Consider the following 18,078-nt stretch of genomic DNA (forward strand, 5'->3'; position numbering starts at 1 on the left):
ATTAGCTGAAATCTCCAGACACAGCACCTCACTTGTCAATCTTTTTGGTGCTGTTTCTTGACATAGCTAATAATTCAAGAGCTCCGTGTGTCAGGCTTCAGGGACTCTGCTTCCTCCCCCCACTTTGGCAGTAGATAAGCAGAAGCTCACAATTAAGGATTCCACCCACTTCCCCCCTTGTCACTCACATCACTTTTGCGTCTTACAACCTGATCTTGCAACCACTTTGCTTTTTGTGCTGCCCCTTATCTTGCTCTCCTTGACCTTGGGCTGAGCAGATGGGCGCTTTCCAGCGAAAGTGAGTCTGTTAACTCTCTGTCTCCCAGTTCTTCCCAACTTCTGTATTCTGAACTATGTCCCTCTGTAAACCACGGTTCCAAATCTATACTGTTCCACTGCTCCTGGGAGGATTCAGGATGCTGATCAGGAGCAGGGGGAGGGGGAGACTCCCACCATTCCTCCTCAACACAATCACTGACATCATGGGGAGACATTGAATTTATGCATAACAAAGTGGAAAATGTGCAAGGCTTGAGAAAGCTTATTACAGGAGTGGCTGAAAGCAGGAAATGCAGCTACAGATTCACTATCATGAATTTTTTCTCCTCTTGGGATTTGTAGTTATGTCCCAAGATCCCATATATGGCATGAAACCCAAATCAAAGAATGTTTTCATTTCATTTCATATGCTAGTCTTTTGCTGAATTATCTCTCTTATCTGCAGTTGAAGCGTCTTGTCAGAATGGAGATGAAACAATGCAAACCATCGAAGCTGCTGAAGCTCTTCTTAATATGGATTCTCCTGGTCCAATGCTGGATGAGAAGAGATCAAGTGAGTCTGACAGGAATACATCCGTGCAAAGTGTCTTCTGTCCAAAAACTATGCGGCTGTGTTAGATTTTGCAGGAGAGAAGGCTTGAGCTCTCTAGTAGGTTTACTTGGTAGTTTTGCCATTGCACCATAGGGCAGGCTAGGGAAGAAAACAAGGCTATTTTAAAAATATCATTAACAACCCTTTCAATTAGTCCTAATCTCCCAATTTTTTGAAATGGAAGGGTTAATGAAAAGCTTTTACTTTAAAGTTGTAGTGTTAGTAGATCTTCTTCCCTTTATTTAAAGACGGAGCATGATTTCACAGAAGTTGCTTTTGAGTCTAATTGGTCTTGGAAAGATTTAAGCCTGTACCTAACTTTCCATTGACATTAATGAAACCTGTAAAAATGTTGCCTGGATCAGGCACAAATATTTAATGTCCACACAAGTGTCATTTTCTTTCCACATTCTCTTTACAACTTAAATGTTAAATTTATCACTGATTTTTTTAAAACATTGGTTTGATGTTCACATTAATCCGTTTCAGTAGCTTCAGATTTGGAGCTACTATAAGACCTCTCTCTTTTGGTTCACTTTTGGTTAAGTCACTTCCGGGACGAGCTGATGTATTCATTTTTTCATTCAGTATGTATCTTGCTCTTCCTTCAGAGAGGGTAAGGCAGCACACATGGAGTTATCCAGTATCACCTTCTTAACAGCCCTGTAAGGTTGTAATTAAGTAGGTCCCTTGATTAGTCAAGAGAAATAGGTAACCTACATTAAGTATATTCAAATTAACATGTGTCAAGATACATTAGCATTTTATTAGTTATTCTGTTAAAGTGATTGAAATTCAAAAGTCAGCTTTTGTTCTTACAGAGCCTTGACTTTTTTGTAACCTCATTGCTATAAACCTTTCCAAAAGCATTGAAGTGTTCATTGACTTCTTTATTGTTTTTCTGCAGCCCATGGGTTTGGGATGGAGGAGGATGTTGACCTTGGTCCTATAACTCATGTGTCAGTCACACTAGATGGGATTCCAGAGGTGATGGAAGTTCACCAAATCCAAGATGCATTTGCTGAATCCCCAAGCACTCTAGCACTTGAGCAACCAAAAAAGAGAAAAGGTAAGAAATGTGATTATGTGCTAAACATTCTCCTACAAATGGAATAAGTGTGTGCATGTTTATAATATCCATTGAACAATTGGGAAAATAATCCAAATTAGCATAGTGGCTCATCAGTAAAGCAGAATGATCACATCTCTTAGCTAAGTAGATGTGTTTGATGCTGTTTTATATTTCAATTAAGGTATGTACAAGAAGAAACATTTGATTATTTTAAGATGATGATGATGATGATGATGATGATGATAATGATAATAATAATAATATATTTTTATTTGTACCCTGCCCTCCCCAGCCAAGACCAGGCTCAGGGCGGCTAACAACCAATAATAAAAACAAGTTGGTTAAAATACAATTTAAAAGATTAAGATACAACATTAAAACAATTAGGGAGCAATCTCATCATAGGAGGAGAAAGGAAAAAGAAAAACTGGGAGGGAATCAAACTGATTCTGAGCCAAAGGCCAGGTGGAACAACTCTGTCTTACAGGCCCTGCGGAAAGAGATCAGATCCTGCAGGGCCCTGGTCTCAAGAGACAGAGCATTCCACCAGGCCGGAGCCAGTGTTGAGAAGGCCCTGGCTCTGGTTGAGGCTAATCTAACTTCCTTAGGGCCCGGGACCTCTAGGGTGTTGCTATATATGGACCTTAAGGTCCTCCGTAGGGCATACCAGGAGAGGCAATCCCATAGGTACGAGGGTCCTAGGCCGTGAAGGGCTTTAAAAGTCAAAACCAGCACCTTAATTCTGACCCTGTACTCCACCGGGAGCCAGTGCAGCTGGAAAAGCACTGGGTGAATATACTCCCATGGCAGAGACCCCGTGAGGAGCCTCGCTGCAGCATTCTGTATTATTATTATTATTATTATTATTATTATTATTATTATTATTATTATTCTAAGATAGAGACACCATGAACTGAACTGTTTAAATTCAGTACCTACCTACTCTGATTCTTGGGTATTTTCAGAGTAGAAGCTATAGGTTAGCAGCATGTTCAGCCTACTTCAATTCTGCAAAGCTAAAACTGATTTAAAATGCAGATGGATTGGCAAACAAAATTATTTGAATATGCAGAATTCGTAAGAATGACAAACAAAATTAGACATCAAAAAGAAACAAAGTTTATTGAAGAATGGAGTAAATTTGTGAAGTACATTGAAAGTAACTGTAACAAATTAAAAACTACAGTAGGCCTAACATAAACCTTGTTATGCGTAAATCACAGATTTAGAAACTGCAGGAGAAGAAAATATGTAAGAAAACTGTAACAGGATAGGAGGGAGGTCAAGACGTGTGTTAACGTTGTGTAAATAAGTGGATGATACTTAAAATTGATTAATAAGAGTGTTGTTGTTTTTTGTCTGTTTATTTTTCCTTTGTTGTATGCTTTTTGTTTTTTTGTGGAAATTTCAATAAAAAGCAAATTTAAAAAAAATGCAGAGACCTCTGGAAACTCCTTCCTGGTGATTGAACTCCACACAGGTGGCACAAATATTAAAAGTACATCATTTAATTGGGGAGGCCATGACTCCATGGTAGAGCAGTTGCTTTCCATGCAAAAGTTCTGAGTTTTAATCCACAGCATCTCCAGGTAGGACAGTGAAAGCATGGAAAGCCATTGGCATTCAGTGTAGACAGTGCTGAGCCAGTTGGACCAGAGGTCAGATTCAGCTTATGGCTCCTTTCTGTGTTATTTGTGCTGGTGTGAAGCCTATGTGTTTAGGCACCTCTCAGCTGATGCATATGCCTAAACAGCATGCCATCTGTGTGAAAGCCCATCACAGGGAGGTGCTTCTTCCTTTTTTAAAGTACATTCCAGTTACAAGGCAAGCAAAGTGGAAGGAAAGCAGTGTGGCTGCATAAGGAGCTTACAGACGAGCTGAGAGTTAAGAAGGGCATGTATAAGAAATGGAAGAAAGGGGAAATCACAAAAAAGGAGTATACACGAGTAGCCTACAGTTGCAGGGGGAAAGTCAGGCTGACTAAAGCTCAGAATGAGCTCAGGCTTGCAAGAGAGGTTAAAAATAATAAAAAAAGTTTATTTGGCTATGTCTGAAGTAAGAGGAAGAACAAGCAAGTGGCAGGTCCTCTGCTTGGGGAACACAGAGAAATGCTATAGGGTGACAGAGAAAAGGCGGAACTCCTCAACACCTACTTTACCTCTGTCTTCACCCAAAAGGAAAGCGATGCCCAACCTGGTGATAGCAGAATAAATAATGTAAGGAGGGAGCTGTAGCCCAAGATAGGAAAAGAGGAAGTAAGGGAACACCTAGCTACTTGAAATGAATTCAGATCACCAGGGTCTGATGAGCTGCATCCAAGGGAGCTTATGGATGTAATTTCAGAGCCTTTGTCTATTATCTTTGAGAATTCTTAGAAAACAGGTGAGGTCCCTACAGACTGGAGGTGGGCAAATGCTGTCCCCAGGTAACTACCAACCAGTGAGCTTGACATCAGTACCAGGAAAGGTCCTAGAACAGATAATTCAGCAGTCGCTCTGTGAGCATTTAGAAAAGGATGCTGTGATTACAAAGACCCAGCATGGGTTTCTCAAAAATAAGTCATGACACACCAATCTGATTTTTTTTATTTATGGAATTACAAACTTGGTGGATCAGGGAAATGCTGTGGACATAGTATATCTTGATTTCAGTCAGGCATTTGACAAAGAAAAAATAAAGACTTTCTTGAGGTTATTGTTAGGTGGATTTGTAGCTGGTTGACTGACCGAACTCAAAGAACCATTAATGGTTCCTTGTCATCCTGGAAAAAAGTGACAAGTGGGGTGCCGCAGGGTTCTGTCCCAATTTGGGAGGGGTAGCTAATGTCTCAGAAGAAAGAATTAGAATTCAAAACGACTGTAACAGATTGGAGAACTGGGCGCAAGCTAACAAAATGAATTTCAGTGGAGACAAATGTAAGGTTCTGCACTTAGGCAGGAAGAACCAGATGCACATATATAGGATGGGGGACAATTGGCTTACTAGCAGTACATGTGAAAAGGATCTAGGGGTCTTGGTGGACCACAAGCTTAACATGAGTCAACAGTGTGATGCAGCAGCAAAAAAGCTAACACTATTCTTGGCTGCATCAACAGAAGTCTAGCGTCCAGATCAAGGGAAATAATAGTACCACTCTATTCTAACTTGGTCAGACCGCACTTGGAATACTGTGTCCAATTTTGGGCACCACAATTTAAGAAGGATGTTGACAAGCTGGAAGGTGAGCAGAGGAGGGCAACCAAGATGATCAAGGGTCTGGAAACCAAGCCTTATGAGGAGTGCTTGAAGGAAGCTGGGTATGTTTAGTCTGGAAAAGATATGACCAAGAGGAGATATGATAGCCATCTTCAAATATCTCAAAGGCCGTCACGTGGAGGGTGGAACAAACTTGTTTTCTCCTGCTCTGGAGGGTAGGACTCAAACCAATGGCTTCAAGTTGCAAGAAAGGAGATTCCAACTAAACATTCGAAAAAACTTTCTGACAGTAAGAGCTGTTCAGCAGTGGAACAGACTCCCACGAGAGGTGATGGATTCTCCTTCCTTGGAGGTTTTTAAGCAGAGTGGCCATCTCTCATGGATGCTTTAGCTGAAATTCCTGCATTGCAGGGGGTGGGACTAGATGACCCTTGGGGTACCTTCCAGCTCTAAGATTCTATGATTCTTAGTCTCCAACATGGCATGAGCCATAATGATGGGTAGATTCAACTAACGAGTTGCATCAGTGGAAGCCCTGCATAAGTCCTTTCTGTTGTTACCCAATGGAGTTTCTCCCCTTGCTCTGCACAGAACTGTGTGCAAGCCGAAATGCTTGTGCTGACAGAATTACCACCTTAGTGTGACGTTGAATTCCTCCCATGTATATGTTTAGATATACATGTAATATAAATTGATAAAGACGATTATACAATAATCACATGGTCAAGTTGTTTAATAAACCACATGACATGTGCTCGTTTTGTACAGTCACATGAACCTCTTTGCTTCCATTTCACTTCTCCTTTCAGGCAAGTGAGGAAATCAGATCAGGAAGTCACAGTTGACATAGCTTCCTGTTACATGTGTACCGGGAACCATGATTAATGACTTCCAGACCAGCCAAGATTGTGTTGTGCAAATGTGGCCAATGTGTAATAATGCTTAGCATTCATATCAGAAATGGGGCGGGGGGCCAAGTACCTCCTTGTTTACATGAGATGGGAACTGGGGACATATTGGCACATTACCATGCTGACCATGCGGGGAATTGGTCAATCGCCCTTGGTGGGGTTGCGCTACCACTGAAGGCAGCCTGAGGATGCTTCCAGATCCATCTTCATCATTGGAGGCCCAGGCAGCCTCAGTGTCTAGAAGCATCTTTTTGAACTGTGACTGGAACGGTAGCTTGAACCATTCTGGACCACGAGAGCTTGACCACAGTAGTTCAGGCACTGGTGACTTCAAGATTGGATTGCTTCAACGGACTCTCTGTGGAGCTGCACTTACGCTCTGACCCAGAAACCGCACTTAGTGCAGAATGCTGCTGCATGGTTGCTAACAGGAGTGAGGCCTTGTCAGCATAGAGCATCTCTGTTCCAGGATCTGCCCTGGTTACTGATTTTGTTTCCAGGCCAAGCTTAATGGCTTAGAACGTCTTTACTTTTTTTACTTTACTTTACTTTATGCTTACCTCATATGCCCCCACTCATCTGCTTCAACCAGCAGAACTGGAGCTGTTACAGAGCCACATATTACTTGCTTCACGTTTGTAAGAAAATGATCTTTTAGTGCGGCAGTACCTGCACTTTGGAACTCCCTGCCTCTTGACATCAGGCCCCTTCACTGCACTTTTCTTGGTGCCAGCTAGAAGCTTTTTTTAATGCAAGCCTATCTAGATATGTGGAGTGTTTACATGTGTTTTAATCTGGTTTTAGGCTTATCATTGATTTTAATTATTTTAAATAATGTTCTTAATAGTTGTTTTTAACTGCTTTTACTGATTTGATTGTTTTATTCTTTTTGTAAACTGCTGTAGATATTGATGTTTTACTCTTTTACTGTTAATTTTAATTGTTTTAATCACTTGTTTTTAACTTTTTATTTGTAATTTTAATATTTTTGTAAGCCATTTACAGTTTTTATTTAAAATCAGTTGATGCGATAAATTAAAAATAAATAAAATATTGATTCTTAGATGCCTATTTAGCTCATTGCTAAATGGGATAAATATAAATTATCAGAATTTAACTAGCAAAGGCTTATTGCTAAGTTTTGGATAAATTATTTGGAGATCCATAATTGGGAAGCTATTTGTCCCACAAAATAAGTACTGTAAAATCATTGACTTGGACTCCAGTGGGGTGCTGGGTCCTTGAACTGATGTGGTCTTATCTAGCAGTTTGGTTGTTTTAAATCTGATGTGCCGTGGGTTCGATATTAAGTGAAAGCATTGGTTGCCCTATGTCTGTTTTATAGTTTCAGTGTGAAAGTTCATACAACAGTCATTTTATTTCAGGGAAGAAACCCAAAGCTCCGCGACCAGAATCTCCTACTCTGACTCCAAACATATCAGTGAAAAAGAAAAGCAAAGATGGGAAGGGTAAGCATCGGCAACATGATCCGACGCCTGTCGATAGAGCTGAGTATATAACATTCTGGATAATTGGGAGTCAAGCACAACTACTACTTCAGCAGGGCTGCTTCATTCTGATCATAGGGTTTAAGAGGCAATGAGAGGTGTTTCTTGTTTCATCTGAAGTGAATTTGCCATCTACAGTGATAACAGTAAAGAAGATAATTGGGAAATTGCCCTTGTCTCATTCCATGGCAAGTGCTGCTTTTTTGTACTGCAGGAGTACACAGGTACCCACTGCTGGTACTTTCTGATACTAAGCCACACTGTAGTTTTAAGTTGTTGTTGTTGTTGTAGTTGTTGTTGTTGTTGTTGTTGTTGTTGTTAATTAAGCTTACATACTGCCCTCCATCCGAGAATCACAGGGAGGTTTACAGTATAAAGGTGGCTTTTCCAGGGTGTGTGTGTGTGTGTGTGTGTGTGTGTGTGTGTGTCTGACAATGGACTCTGCTCTGTGCCTGTCAGATAATACTAGTCTAAGTGAAGAATAGCAACACTATGAACTATGAACAAGTCCTGTAATGCTTGTGAGCTCCTTATGATATAGACTGATTTGATCCCATGTAAAATTCTCTCCATAGTGCTACTTGTGTGGAGACTGGGCATTATTGAACTTGATGATAGAGAATCTGCAAATGTTATAGCCTTGACATGCTCACTCAGAACCAAAGTATAATAGTTGGATTCAAATACTTTTGCTTTTTGACAATATGTTGAAAATGATCAACATAAAGTTGGAACAAAATTGGACAGCTTTGTAGTCCAAGAGCCCGTTGAAATAGGTTTCTGCAAAGATAAGGGAATCCTCATTCTGCATAGGTGGCCCTGTGCCCTCTTGGTAAAAAGTAAAGTTACCCCTGCCCGTACGGGCCAGTCTTGACAGACTCTAGGGTTGTGCGCCCATCTCACTCAAGAGGCCGGGGGCCAGCACTGTCCGCAGACACTTCCGGGTCACATGGCCAGCCTGACAAAGCTACTCTGGTGAGCCAGAGCCGCACACAGAAACGCCGTTTACCTTCCCGCTAGTAAGCGGTCCCTATTTATCTACTTGCACCCGGGAGTGCTTTCGAACTGCTAGGTTGGCAGGCGCTGGGACCGAGCAGCGGGAGCGCACCCTGCAGCGGGGATTCGAACCGCCGACCATGCGATTGGCAAGTCCTAGGTGCTGAGGTTTTACCCGCGTCCCATTGCCCTCTTGAGGCAACCCCAAATATCTAAGGAAGTCAATCCTAAATGTTGGGGGGGGGGGTGCAGTCAAAGGGACTTATTTCTCTATTGGTGGTTTTGCGGCATCATCAAACCTTTTTTGGAGTGCTGACTTCAAAGAAATGAGCACTACTTGGACTTAGGACCCCACCCACTCAAGATTACCCGAATGATGACCTCTTAGCCTTTCTAATGGCAGCTGCCCGTATGGAGATAGCCAGATGCTGGGAAACTGACGATGGGCTTCACATCGACTCTTGGTGTCCCAGAGTAAATGGCATTGGGTGTCAAAGCAGCAAGGGACAAATACAATCCCTGTTCCTTTTATAACTTTTGGCAAGTGTTTACTGAATAGAGAATTCATACAGATTGTGGCAGGAATCTACCCAGCACTCATGGGAAAATGTGGCATGATATTTAGAGTAATCAGATGAAACTTTGTTACTTAGCATGACAAAAGTCTGTCATTCTATTGGGTAAACAAACAAACCATTGTGTTGCAAAATGTGACTCAGCAATATTGAAAGCAACACAATGGCCAGAAACACTTACAGTATAGAAAACTTTATGGAATAATGCAAAACATGAAAACTATCAAACTGAAGTCTCTGAAAGTCCTTGAATAATTTCACGGTGCCAGACTTTACCCAGCGGAAATCAAGTTTGTATAATCAGCAAATGTCCAATTCTGATGTCCAACTCTGAACTCTGCTGAACAGTGTTTCCGGATAGTAACTACTGTTTCGTTCAGTTCTTCATCAGCCAATTAGTTCAACAAACTCTCGTAAGTACAAAGATGTGTAATTTCTTCATTATCTGAAAATAAAATATACAGACGATGACCTGCACATACATAACAATAACTTCAAATAGTGTGGAAATTATAAAGGTAAAAGGTAAAGGTACCCCTGCCCGTACGGGCCAGTCTTGCCAGACTCTAGGGTTGTGCGCTCATCTCACTCTATAGGCCGGGAGCCAGCGCTGTCCGCAGACACTTCCGGGTCACGTGGCCAGCGTGACATTGCTGCTCTGGCGAGCCAGAGCCGCACACGGAACGCCGTTTACCTGCTAGGTTGGCAGGCGCTGGGACAGAGCAACGGGAGCGCACCCCGCCGTGGGGATTCGAACCGCCGACCTTTCGATCGGCAAGTCCTAGGCGCTGAGGCTTTAACCCACAGCGCCACCCGCGTCCTGTGGAAATTATAAACTGTAACATAAAAAGGTTACATACCCAATCTTTTTTTTAATTGATATAATATACATGAGAATGAAAAATACTCTGGAACAGTGCTCATACGATTATGTAGTCACTGTTACTAACATCATTTTTTGAAAAATATATATAGCCAGCCCCAGGTGATACTGATAACAAGGAGACTGAGCTTAAAGCCACAGTACAAAGAAACAGCAAGGATACAGATAATCAAATAAAACATTTGAGGTCTAATTCCGAGTTAAGTCCCCCTGGATGAATGGATTTAAACATAGAAATAAAACGGGTTTCTTGCTGCCGTAACTGACATTCATAATCTTTTCTGATACCCTTTGTCCCCTGATTCACCCATAAAACTGTAAATAATAAATCCGTATCTGAATGGTTGTGGGAAACAAAATGTTCTACCAGAGGTGCCTCCATATTGGCGTTACGTATGCGTGAACGATGTTCCCCAATCCGAACCCCAACTGCTCAAAGTGGTGGAGCCTATATACAATAGATTACAAGGACATCGAATAAGGTAGACAACGGCTCTGGTCTGACATGTACTAAATTGACAAATAGCAAAGCTGAAATTAGTTTTCTCATCATAAATTTCTTTAATCTGTAAAGAAAAAGGGCAGGATAAACATCTGCTACATTTGTGGTGACCAGTGGGCCCAGAAGTGCTGATGGTACGAGTTATAATTCTTTCGGAATTTCTATCCGTGTGTACTAACATTTCCTTAATTGATTTGGTCCATCTCAGGCCAATCAAAGGAAATTCATTACAACCTGGTACATTCCAGAGTACATGCCAATGTTTGCATAGAATTCTAATGATCTAATGAGTGGTATATTATAATGAATCCATAATGCGATTTTGAGACAGAGAGGTGGCTGTGGGACTATGGAAGAAAAGAAGGGTCCCAAAATCCAGGATAATTTATTTGAAGTTATTGCTATGTATGTGCAGGTCATCGTTTGTATATTTTATTTTCAGTTAATTAATAAATTACACATCTTTGTACTTACAAGTGTCATTTTATTGGGACAAGTTATTTGTTGTTTACTGCGGTAACAATTGTTTTCTCAAAATGTGTCTTTCTGAAATTCTTTTTATTCATTTATTTTAGGAAACACAATTTACCTTTGGGAGTTCTTGCTAGCTCTGCTTCAGGACAAAGCCACTTGTCCGAAGTACATAAAATGGACTCAGAGGGAAAAGGGCATTTTTAAGCTTGTGGATTCCAAGGCCGTGTCGAGGTTGTGGGGAAAGCACAAAAACAAACCCGATATGAATTATGAAACAATGGGCAGGGCTCTCAGGTAGGTAAACTTAAGATCATGACAGAATATACTCAGCACAGAATGTATATCATAAGGGGGAGAGCATCCTAAGCTAAAACAATGTTAAGCACTAATACTAGTAAATATTATATTCAGATATACAAAAATACTTTGTGCGGCGCTCACCCCGCTCTCCAAAACCACACTCCCAACCTAATGAGGATAGCGTCTGATCAGTGAGCCTGCAATGCTGACTTGGGAGGGAAAAGATTGAAAATAATATTAACATTCTAGGAATGTTAATACTGTGGTTGAATCAAGACTAGCTAGCGCTGGACTAGTAAGACATGGCTCACAATCTTCCTCTCTTAGCATGGATACCGGCTGTTAAATGAATCATGACCATCTCAGGCCCACAACTGCATTTTTGTTGGCAGTGTGGCTTCATAAGCCCAGGTGGATCCTGTTCTGAACTTTGAGCGGAATGTCCTTGTTTGCATGAAGACCTTTCATAATATGGAGAGTGATCTGTTGGGGGAAAGTACTTGAGTATTCAAAGCTCAGCAAGAACAGAAACAGCAGTAAATGAATTGTGTTCATTCTTTTAAAAGTGCATATTGCTGCATTAATCTGTTGTTGGTGTTAAAACAGTATTTTAGGTAGAGTTTCTCCAACTTTAAATACAGTCGTACCTTGGTCGATGAACACCTTGTGACTCAAACGTTTTGGCTCCTGAACGCCGCGAACCTGGAAGTGAGTGTTCCGGTTCGTGTACGTTCTTTGGAACCCGAATGTCCAACACAGCTTCTGCGGCTTCTGATTCAGTGCAGGAAGCTCCTGTAGCCAATCAGAAGCCATGCCTTGGGTTTTCGAACATTTTCGAAAGTCGAATGGACTTCTGGAACAGATTCTGTTCAACAACCAAGGTACAACTCTATTCCTTTGTGTAATCTTTGGTGTGTTTTCCTACTTCAAATAGATATTATTACCAAAGAGGCATTCTGGCCAAAGTAGAAGGACAACGTTTGGTGTATCAGTTTAAAGAAATGCCAAAAGACCTTGTTTACATAGATGATGAAGATCCAAGTTTGAGTACAGATTCCCCTGATTCATCTTTACAATCAGCACCTGTTGGTAATAGAAACCAAATGGGCAGGTCTAAAACATCTTCAAACATGGCACAAAAAGGAACATCTGCTGCTGTTTTAAAGACTCCAGTCAACTCCAAGTCTGCCAGGCTTAAGCAGCCCATTGAAAATTTTCAACAGCAGCTGCCCACCGTGACATCAGAAGTGTTGAGGACGGTGCAGCCTAGTCAGCCAGTCCATCCAACTCAGCTTTATCGGACAGTTCATTTAATGCACCCCGTGCAACCCATTCCAGAAGGACACACAGCTGTGAGCAGTAACATGCTGGAGGAGAACATAAGGTAAGAATGTCAGAACAGGGCACCTGGGGCTGCTGGGGGCAGCTAGCTTTAACAACAACAACAATCATAATACCCCGCTTTTCCCCCCAGACAGGACTCAAGGCAGCTTACAGATAAGAACAAGAATCACTAAACACATGGGAAAAACAATTAAAAAACAATTAAGAGAACTAAAAATATATACATATATAACATCTGTTTGAAACATACAAATAAATACAGTACCTAAACTGTTAACCAGAAACCATTTTGAGTTTGGTCAACAAGTCACTTAAGCAAAACCTTGGGTTACCTTGACTTTGTAAAGATGTCAGCTCCCAGAGAGAAGCTCCCAGTCTCTTTGCTCCCTGCTGCCACCAAGCAGCTCCTGCTAAACAGGTCCACAACAGCACAAGGCTTTGAACTTTGAAAGTCTGTTCCAAGCCCTAAAACAGACAAACGTGTACCTTCATTCCTCCACACTGTGCAATGACATATACCTTCTGGGTGGCTCACAAAAAATTAAAGGAATAAAATACATTACTAAATATGATGATACAAATGATAAAAGTTATTATTGAAGGATGAATAAGTACAGCAATTAAGAACATGCATATAAAATAAATCACAAACCCTGATTTGAGAAGCCTATAATTTTAAAAAGATGGGAGGGTGCTACATTGAGAGGAGGACCACCACAAAGGCCTTCTTCCTAGGAGCCACCCATCTCACTTCATTTGCCAAGGGCACTTGAAGCACGGGCTCCTCTGATGAGGATGTTAAGGATCAGAGAAAATATATTTTTTAAAAAAGGAACTTGGCCTTTAAAGTTGTTAAGAGCTTTAAAAGTATGCAAGCATCACTTTAAATTGAGCCCAGAAACTTAACTGGGATCCAGTGCAGCTGGCAGAGCTGGGATGTAATGTGGCCAAAATAATCTTGGGAGCATATTCTGGACCAACGGCAATTTTCAGTGCTTTTTAAAAGTTGGCTCCATGTCTAACCCATTGCAAGTCTAAATGGGTGGTTAGCAGGCCAGATAGGACTGCATCTGGCTTGTCATGCATAGACCAGGACACTAGGAAGATGTGAAAATAAGATACCTAAAAGTGGAGGACAAATTTGCACTTCTCTCTCAAATGGTTAATGTACATCCAAGGCACCCGGAAATTTAGAATTTGGCACATATGTAGTCCAGAACCCAGTGGCTACAAGAAAAAGTTTGAAAATTAGTCATTGTTCCCTCAAAACTATAATATTGGGGTTATGGTGCTCACCTCACAACAAAAAACAAGTTGCACTGAATAACTGAAACATTGGCTTGGAAATTCTGTTCCTCCTCCAAACTTGGATTGGGGGTGGGGACAATTCCAATCAAAGCCCAAAACACAGGCTGTTGCTTTCAGATGCAAACTTTTATTTACTTATTTTCACACAGACTTCACTGCTGGTCAGTGGGCATTAGAGATAAAAATCTGTGAATATGGTCAGTGCACAACAGCCTTGAGGGGCCTCACAATGCCTAGAAGTGCCATGCTTGGTCTTGTGGTTCTGCTGGGCTGGGCTGGGCTTGCCTCCAGAGTGCTTCACAGCCGACACAAGCAGGGAGGACTGAAGTACAAGGCAATGGGATGAGAGGGGAGCAGTATTGGAGGGTGGCATGGAACAAAATGGAATACAGTCGTACCTTGGTTTTTGAACAGAATGCATTCCGGAAGTCCATTCGACATCTGAAACATTCAGAAACCAAGGCGTGGCTTCTGATTGGCTGCAGAGGCATCCTGCAGCCAATCGGAAGCTGCGCTGGACGTTCAGCTTCTGAAAGAACGTTTGTAAACCGGAACATTCACTTCCGGGTTTCAATCGTCCGGGAGCCAAAATGTATGAGTACCAAGGGGTAGAAGGAGGGAGAGAAATACAGAAGACACTCCCTATTTTGAGGGTTATTTTTAAATTCCTCCTTACAGAACACAAACACATCCAGGCACACAGACTTTGCTATTTCTTGAGTCCTTTGTGCAAAACAAAGGAACTGTAAGTTATTGAAGCTGGGGAGGATTTTTGATGGGGGGAGTATTTTAAGAAGATAAACAGTCATGCCGAAGTGTTTCCCTACTTTTTTGCTGCTGTTTTATTTAAGGTGTCTTTTGTAGCCTTTGAAAAATGGAATCAATTAGCCATTCCAAAAAGAAAGCATCAAAAATATGCCTCTCTGCAATTTTTTTACATTTGCCTTTTTTGCCAGGGGGATATTTTAAACATCCACCCTCACTTGTATTTGCAGAAAGTAACTTCTAGGGTAAGAAGTGTGAATAGAGGATTCTGGGTCTTTTTCAGCTTTGTGATGCCATGGGAAAAGTCTTACAATGCAGCCATTTTTCAGCCAGAAGAGCAATAATGAACCCTACTCTCTAAATTTGCTCTCTGTTTGAATATCAGCTGACACCAGCCACTCCCTGCTTCTCAGCTATCTTAAGGCTTATGCCGTGCAGAAATGAAAAAGGCCTTCATTGGAATTCACCAGTGTCTGATGCCCATTGGGAGCAGCAGGGTGGAGACAGCGAGGCCAAGAATTGGCAGGCAGAGTCCTCTGCTCCTGGCTTTGTCCCTGTCCTTCTCCCTGCTAAGTTCTGCAAGGGCAAAACTGAGATGGAGGAGGAGGAAGCACAGGCAGAACTCTCTGGGCTCATTTTGATACTGAACAGATTTGGGGAAAGTTACGGTGGTCAACTGAGTTACTTCTATTTTGGATGAACAAGTAGATTTTATTTCTAAATTGTGTTCACAAAGTTTCAAGATATTTTGTATGTTAATACTTTAGTTTTGTGTCAGACTTTAGTTTTGATGTGTGAAGAGCCTCGTCCTCTTCATTTGTCATATTCCTCACAACTATTCTAGTTTTCTCCTCATCCTCAACATCGTTTGCTTTAGGCTGAGAGTTTGGTGCTTTCCAGTGAGTCCTCATTAGGGATTTAGCATTGGCTTTCCAGGCTGAAGGCAAGTTCATTGTCATGTGGCTTTCAAACAGAACAATATTACAAATGCATTAGAAGTAGGGGGGGGAAATGTAATTATTTTTGCCTCTCTTAACAGGACTATCCAAGCCCCAAGCCAAGTTCCGGTTGTTGTGTCTCCAGGGAATCACCAGCAGCTGCATACAGTAACACTCCAGACAGTGCCTCTAACCACAGTGATAGCCAGCGCAGATCCAACATCCACCACAACACCCCAAAAGTTTATTCTACAAGCCATCCCAACTTCACAGCCCATGACTGTGCTTAAAGAGAACATTATGCTGCAGTCTCCCAAGCCAGTCTCTCCTCCTTCATCCATTGTCTTCAGTCCTGCTCAGGTTCACCAAGTTCTCACCAGCAACGTGCAGACCATTTGCAATGGAACAGTCAACATGGCTTCTTCTCCATCCTTCAGCACTGCTACCCCGGTGGTAACTTTTACGCCCAGCAATTCACACGTTGTTGCTCAGCCGTCCAACACTGTGATCACTTCCGTCATTAAAGCTCCAGAAATGAAACCAACTGTTATACAAGGAGTGATAAAATCAGAGGCAGAGGATAACACAGTGGAAGAATGCAAACACTCAGAGCAAGGCTTCCAACAGCAGCCTTTGATGGTGGTGGTATCCAACTCCAATGGATTTCCCTCTTCTGTGCAAATTAAGCAAGAAAGTGAACAGTTGGAGCAAAGTTCATACAAGTAAAGGGTTTTTTGTGTGTGATGGGACTTCATCAGCTGTTTATGTATAATTTGATTCCAAAGCAGGCATTACAAAGCTACTTTAATTTCTGAAATTAATTTAGAAGTAATACAATACACTTAATTTCAGTGTTTTGTTTGCTAAATGATATAAAATATTAATGTTTAAAAATGCAAGCTTGAAGGAATATGGCATTTATGTTTTTTAGATCACTGTCCAAAAAATCTTAATTTCATACACTTCACGCGTTATTTGTCTATCTTGCTATCTTGCATAATAATATAACCATTGCTGTAATCAGTGCTTGAAAATAATAAATTTCTACAAAGATGTTTTCACCCATCTATGTGATTCTTTTAGCAAATTCCAAAGATTTGTTTAATGCCAGTGAACTAAAATATTTTTGTTTTTATATGGACAGAAAACAAGCGGACAGTTGGAAATATCCTTGTTTCTATTGTGTTTTGCACCAACTACTTCGTTGTGCAAAATGAAATACACCTCCCCTCCCAAGAAGATACTAATTTACAATATGCTTTTGTTTTCATAATGCGGATATATTGGGTATTCCCTGTTCACCAAAACTAAAGTTATCATTACAGGTGCAATTATTTTCAGACCACTTCAACAGTCAAGCTTTAAAAAATGCGTTTCCCATTATTTTGTAGGAAGGTGAAAAAAGAATTATATGATTTATGAAAGTATTTTGAGATTAAAATGTTTCTATAGAACTACAGTTTTCTATTGTAAATATGTAATTTAATTTCTCAAAGACTTTTTCAAAATTTTGTTTCCATAGAGCAATATTTTATAGATACAAATAAGATCATTATGTTTAGAGCTCTAAAGTTATATGTATTCAGATATTACAGAGTGGATTTGTATTTAAAAAAATTTTAAATTGTGGAACCCTTCTGAACCTTTTTTGTCTTTTGTATTTTAATTGGTTTATTATGAAAATAAATCAAGTACAACATGTTTATATGTTTTTGTTTGTGAATCTAGGAGTCTGGAAGAGATAAATTTGGCATACATTACCATGTAGAACAGTTCAGGATAAAACAGTCTTGGTAAATAAATTCAAATACAGTACAGCAAATAATGAAGTGTCTTCACCAATATGGCCATCAAATAAACTCAGCATAAATTTTTTTTAATCCCCCAATATTGGTAGGTTGCATCCAACGCTTCACAGGTGACCTTCTCATGCAACAGGACTTCTCACTCCTCTCCAAAATATTCCAGTATTGTGTGCACACTGTTGACTGACGACTCTTCTGCACTGTCATCCACTCCTACTTATCCCCACATTGCAGTGATTTATGACAATCCTGCATTGTTATGTACTAAGCAGGCTTCTATCTAGCAGCTTCCAGAAGCACAACTTTTTGTGGCAGAAGCAACAAAGTATACAATTGTATACATTTAAGCTGGTACCCCTTGCACCTCCTGGCAATTTGGCTCCATATAGCTGCCAATGGATGATAACTCTTCATCTGTCTAATGGGCTCTAGTTTGCAAAAGCTTATGCCATGATGAGTTGGGTAAGTGTTTTAAGATAGCACAAGAACATGTAATACATCAAAACAAGTGATTATTGTATAAAGGGCTGATGTGAAATAGAGCTTAACTATACTCCTCTCCCTAGTCATTTTCTATCAGTGGCAGTTTTCCATTCCAGGGGTGGGGGAACCTCATGGGCACTGTGAAGCT

The 18,078-nt window shown here is 40.9% G+C and overlaps 1 protein-coding gene across 7 annotated transcripts in view; it reads left to right on the plus strand.

Annotated features, from left to right (window-relative positions):
* The window catches only part of ELF1 (E74 like ETS transcription factor 1), an 87,259-nt gene extending 69,916 nt beyond the window's left edge, over positions 1–17,343 (plus strand). For all 7 annotated transcript variants that reach the window (XM_077933587.1, XM_028738433.2, XM_028738437.2 and 4 more), the window contains 6 exons: positions 725–832; positions 1,779–1,940; positions 7,435–7,518; positions 11,089–11,281; positions 12,222–12,671; positions 15,744–17,343. In XM_077933587.1, coding sequence (XP_077789713.1) covers positions 725–832; positions 1,779–1,940; positions 7,435–7,518; positions 11,089–11,281; positions 12,222–12,671; positions 15,744–16,368 — 1,622 coding nt within the window. In that variant the 3' untranslated portion in view covers positions 16,369–17,343. The remainder of the gene's footprint in view (positions 1–724; positions 833–1,778; positions 1,941–7,434; positions 7,519–11,088; positions 11,282–12,221; positions 12,672–15,743) is intronic.
* Positions 17,344–18,078: the final 735 nt, after the last annotated feature.

This window comes from Podarcis muralis, chromosome 8 (genome assembly GCF_964188315.1).
Source record: "Podarcis muralis chromosome 8, rPodMur119.hap1.1, whole genome shotgun sequence".
Taxonomy (NCBI): Eukaryota; Metazoa; Chordata; class Lepidosauria; order Squamata; family Lacertidae; genus Podarcis; species Podarcis muralis.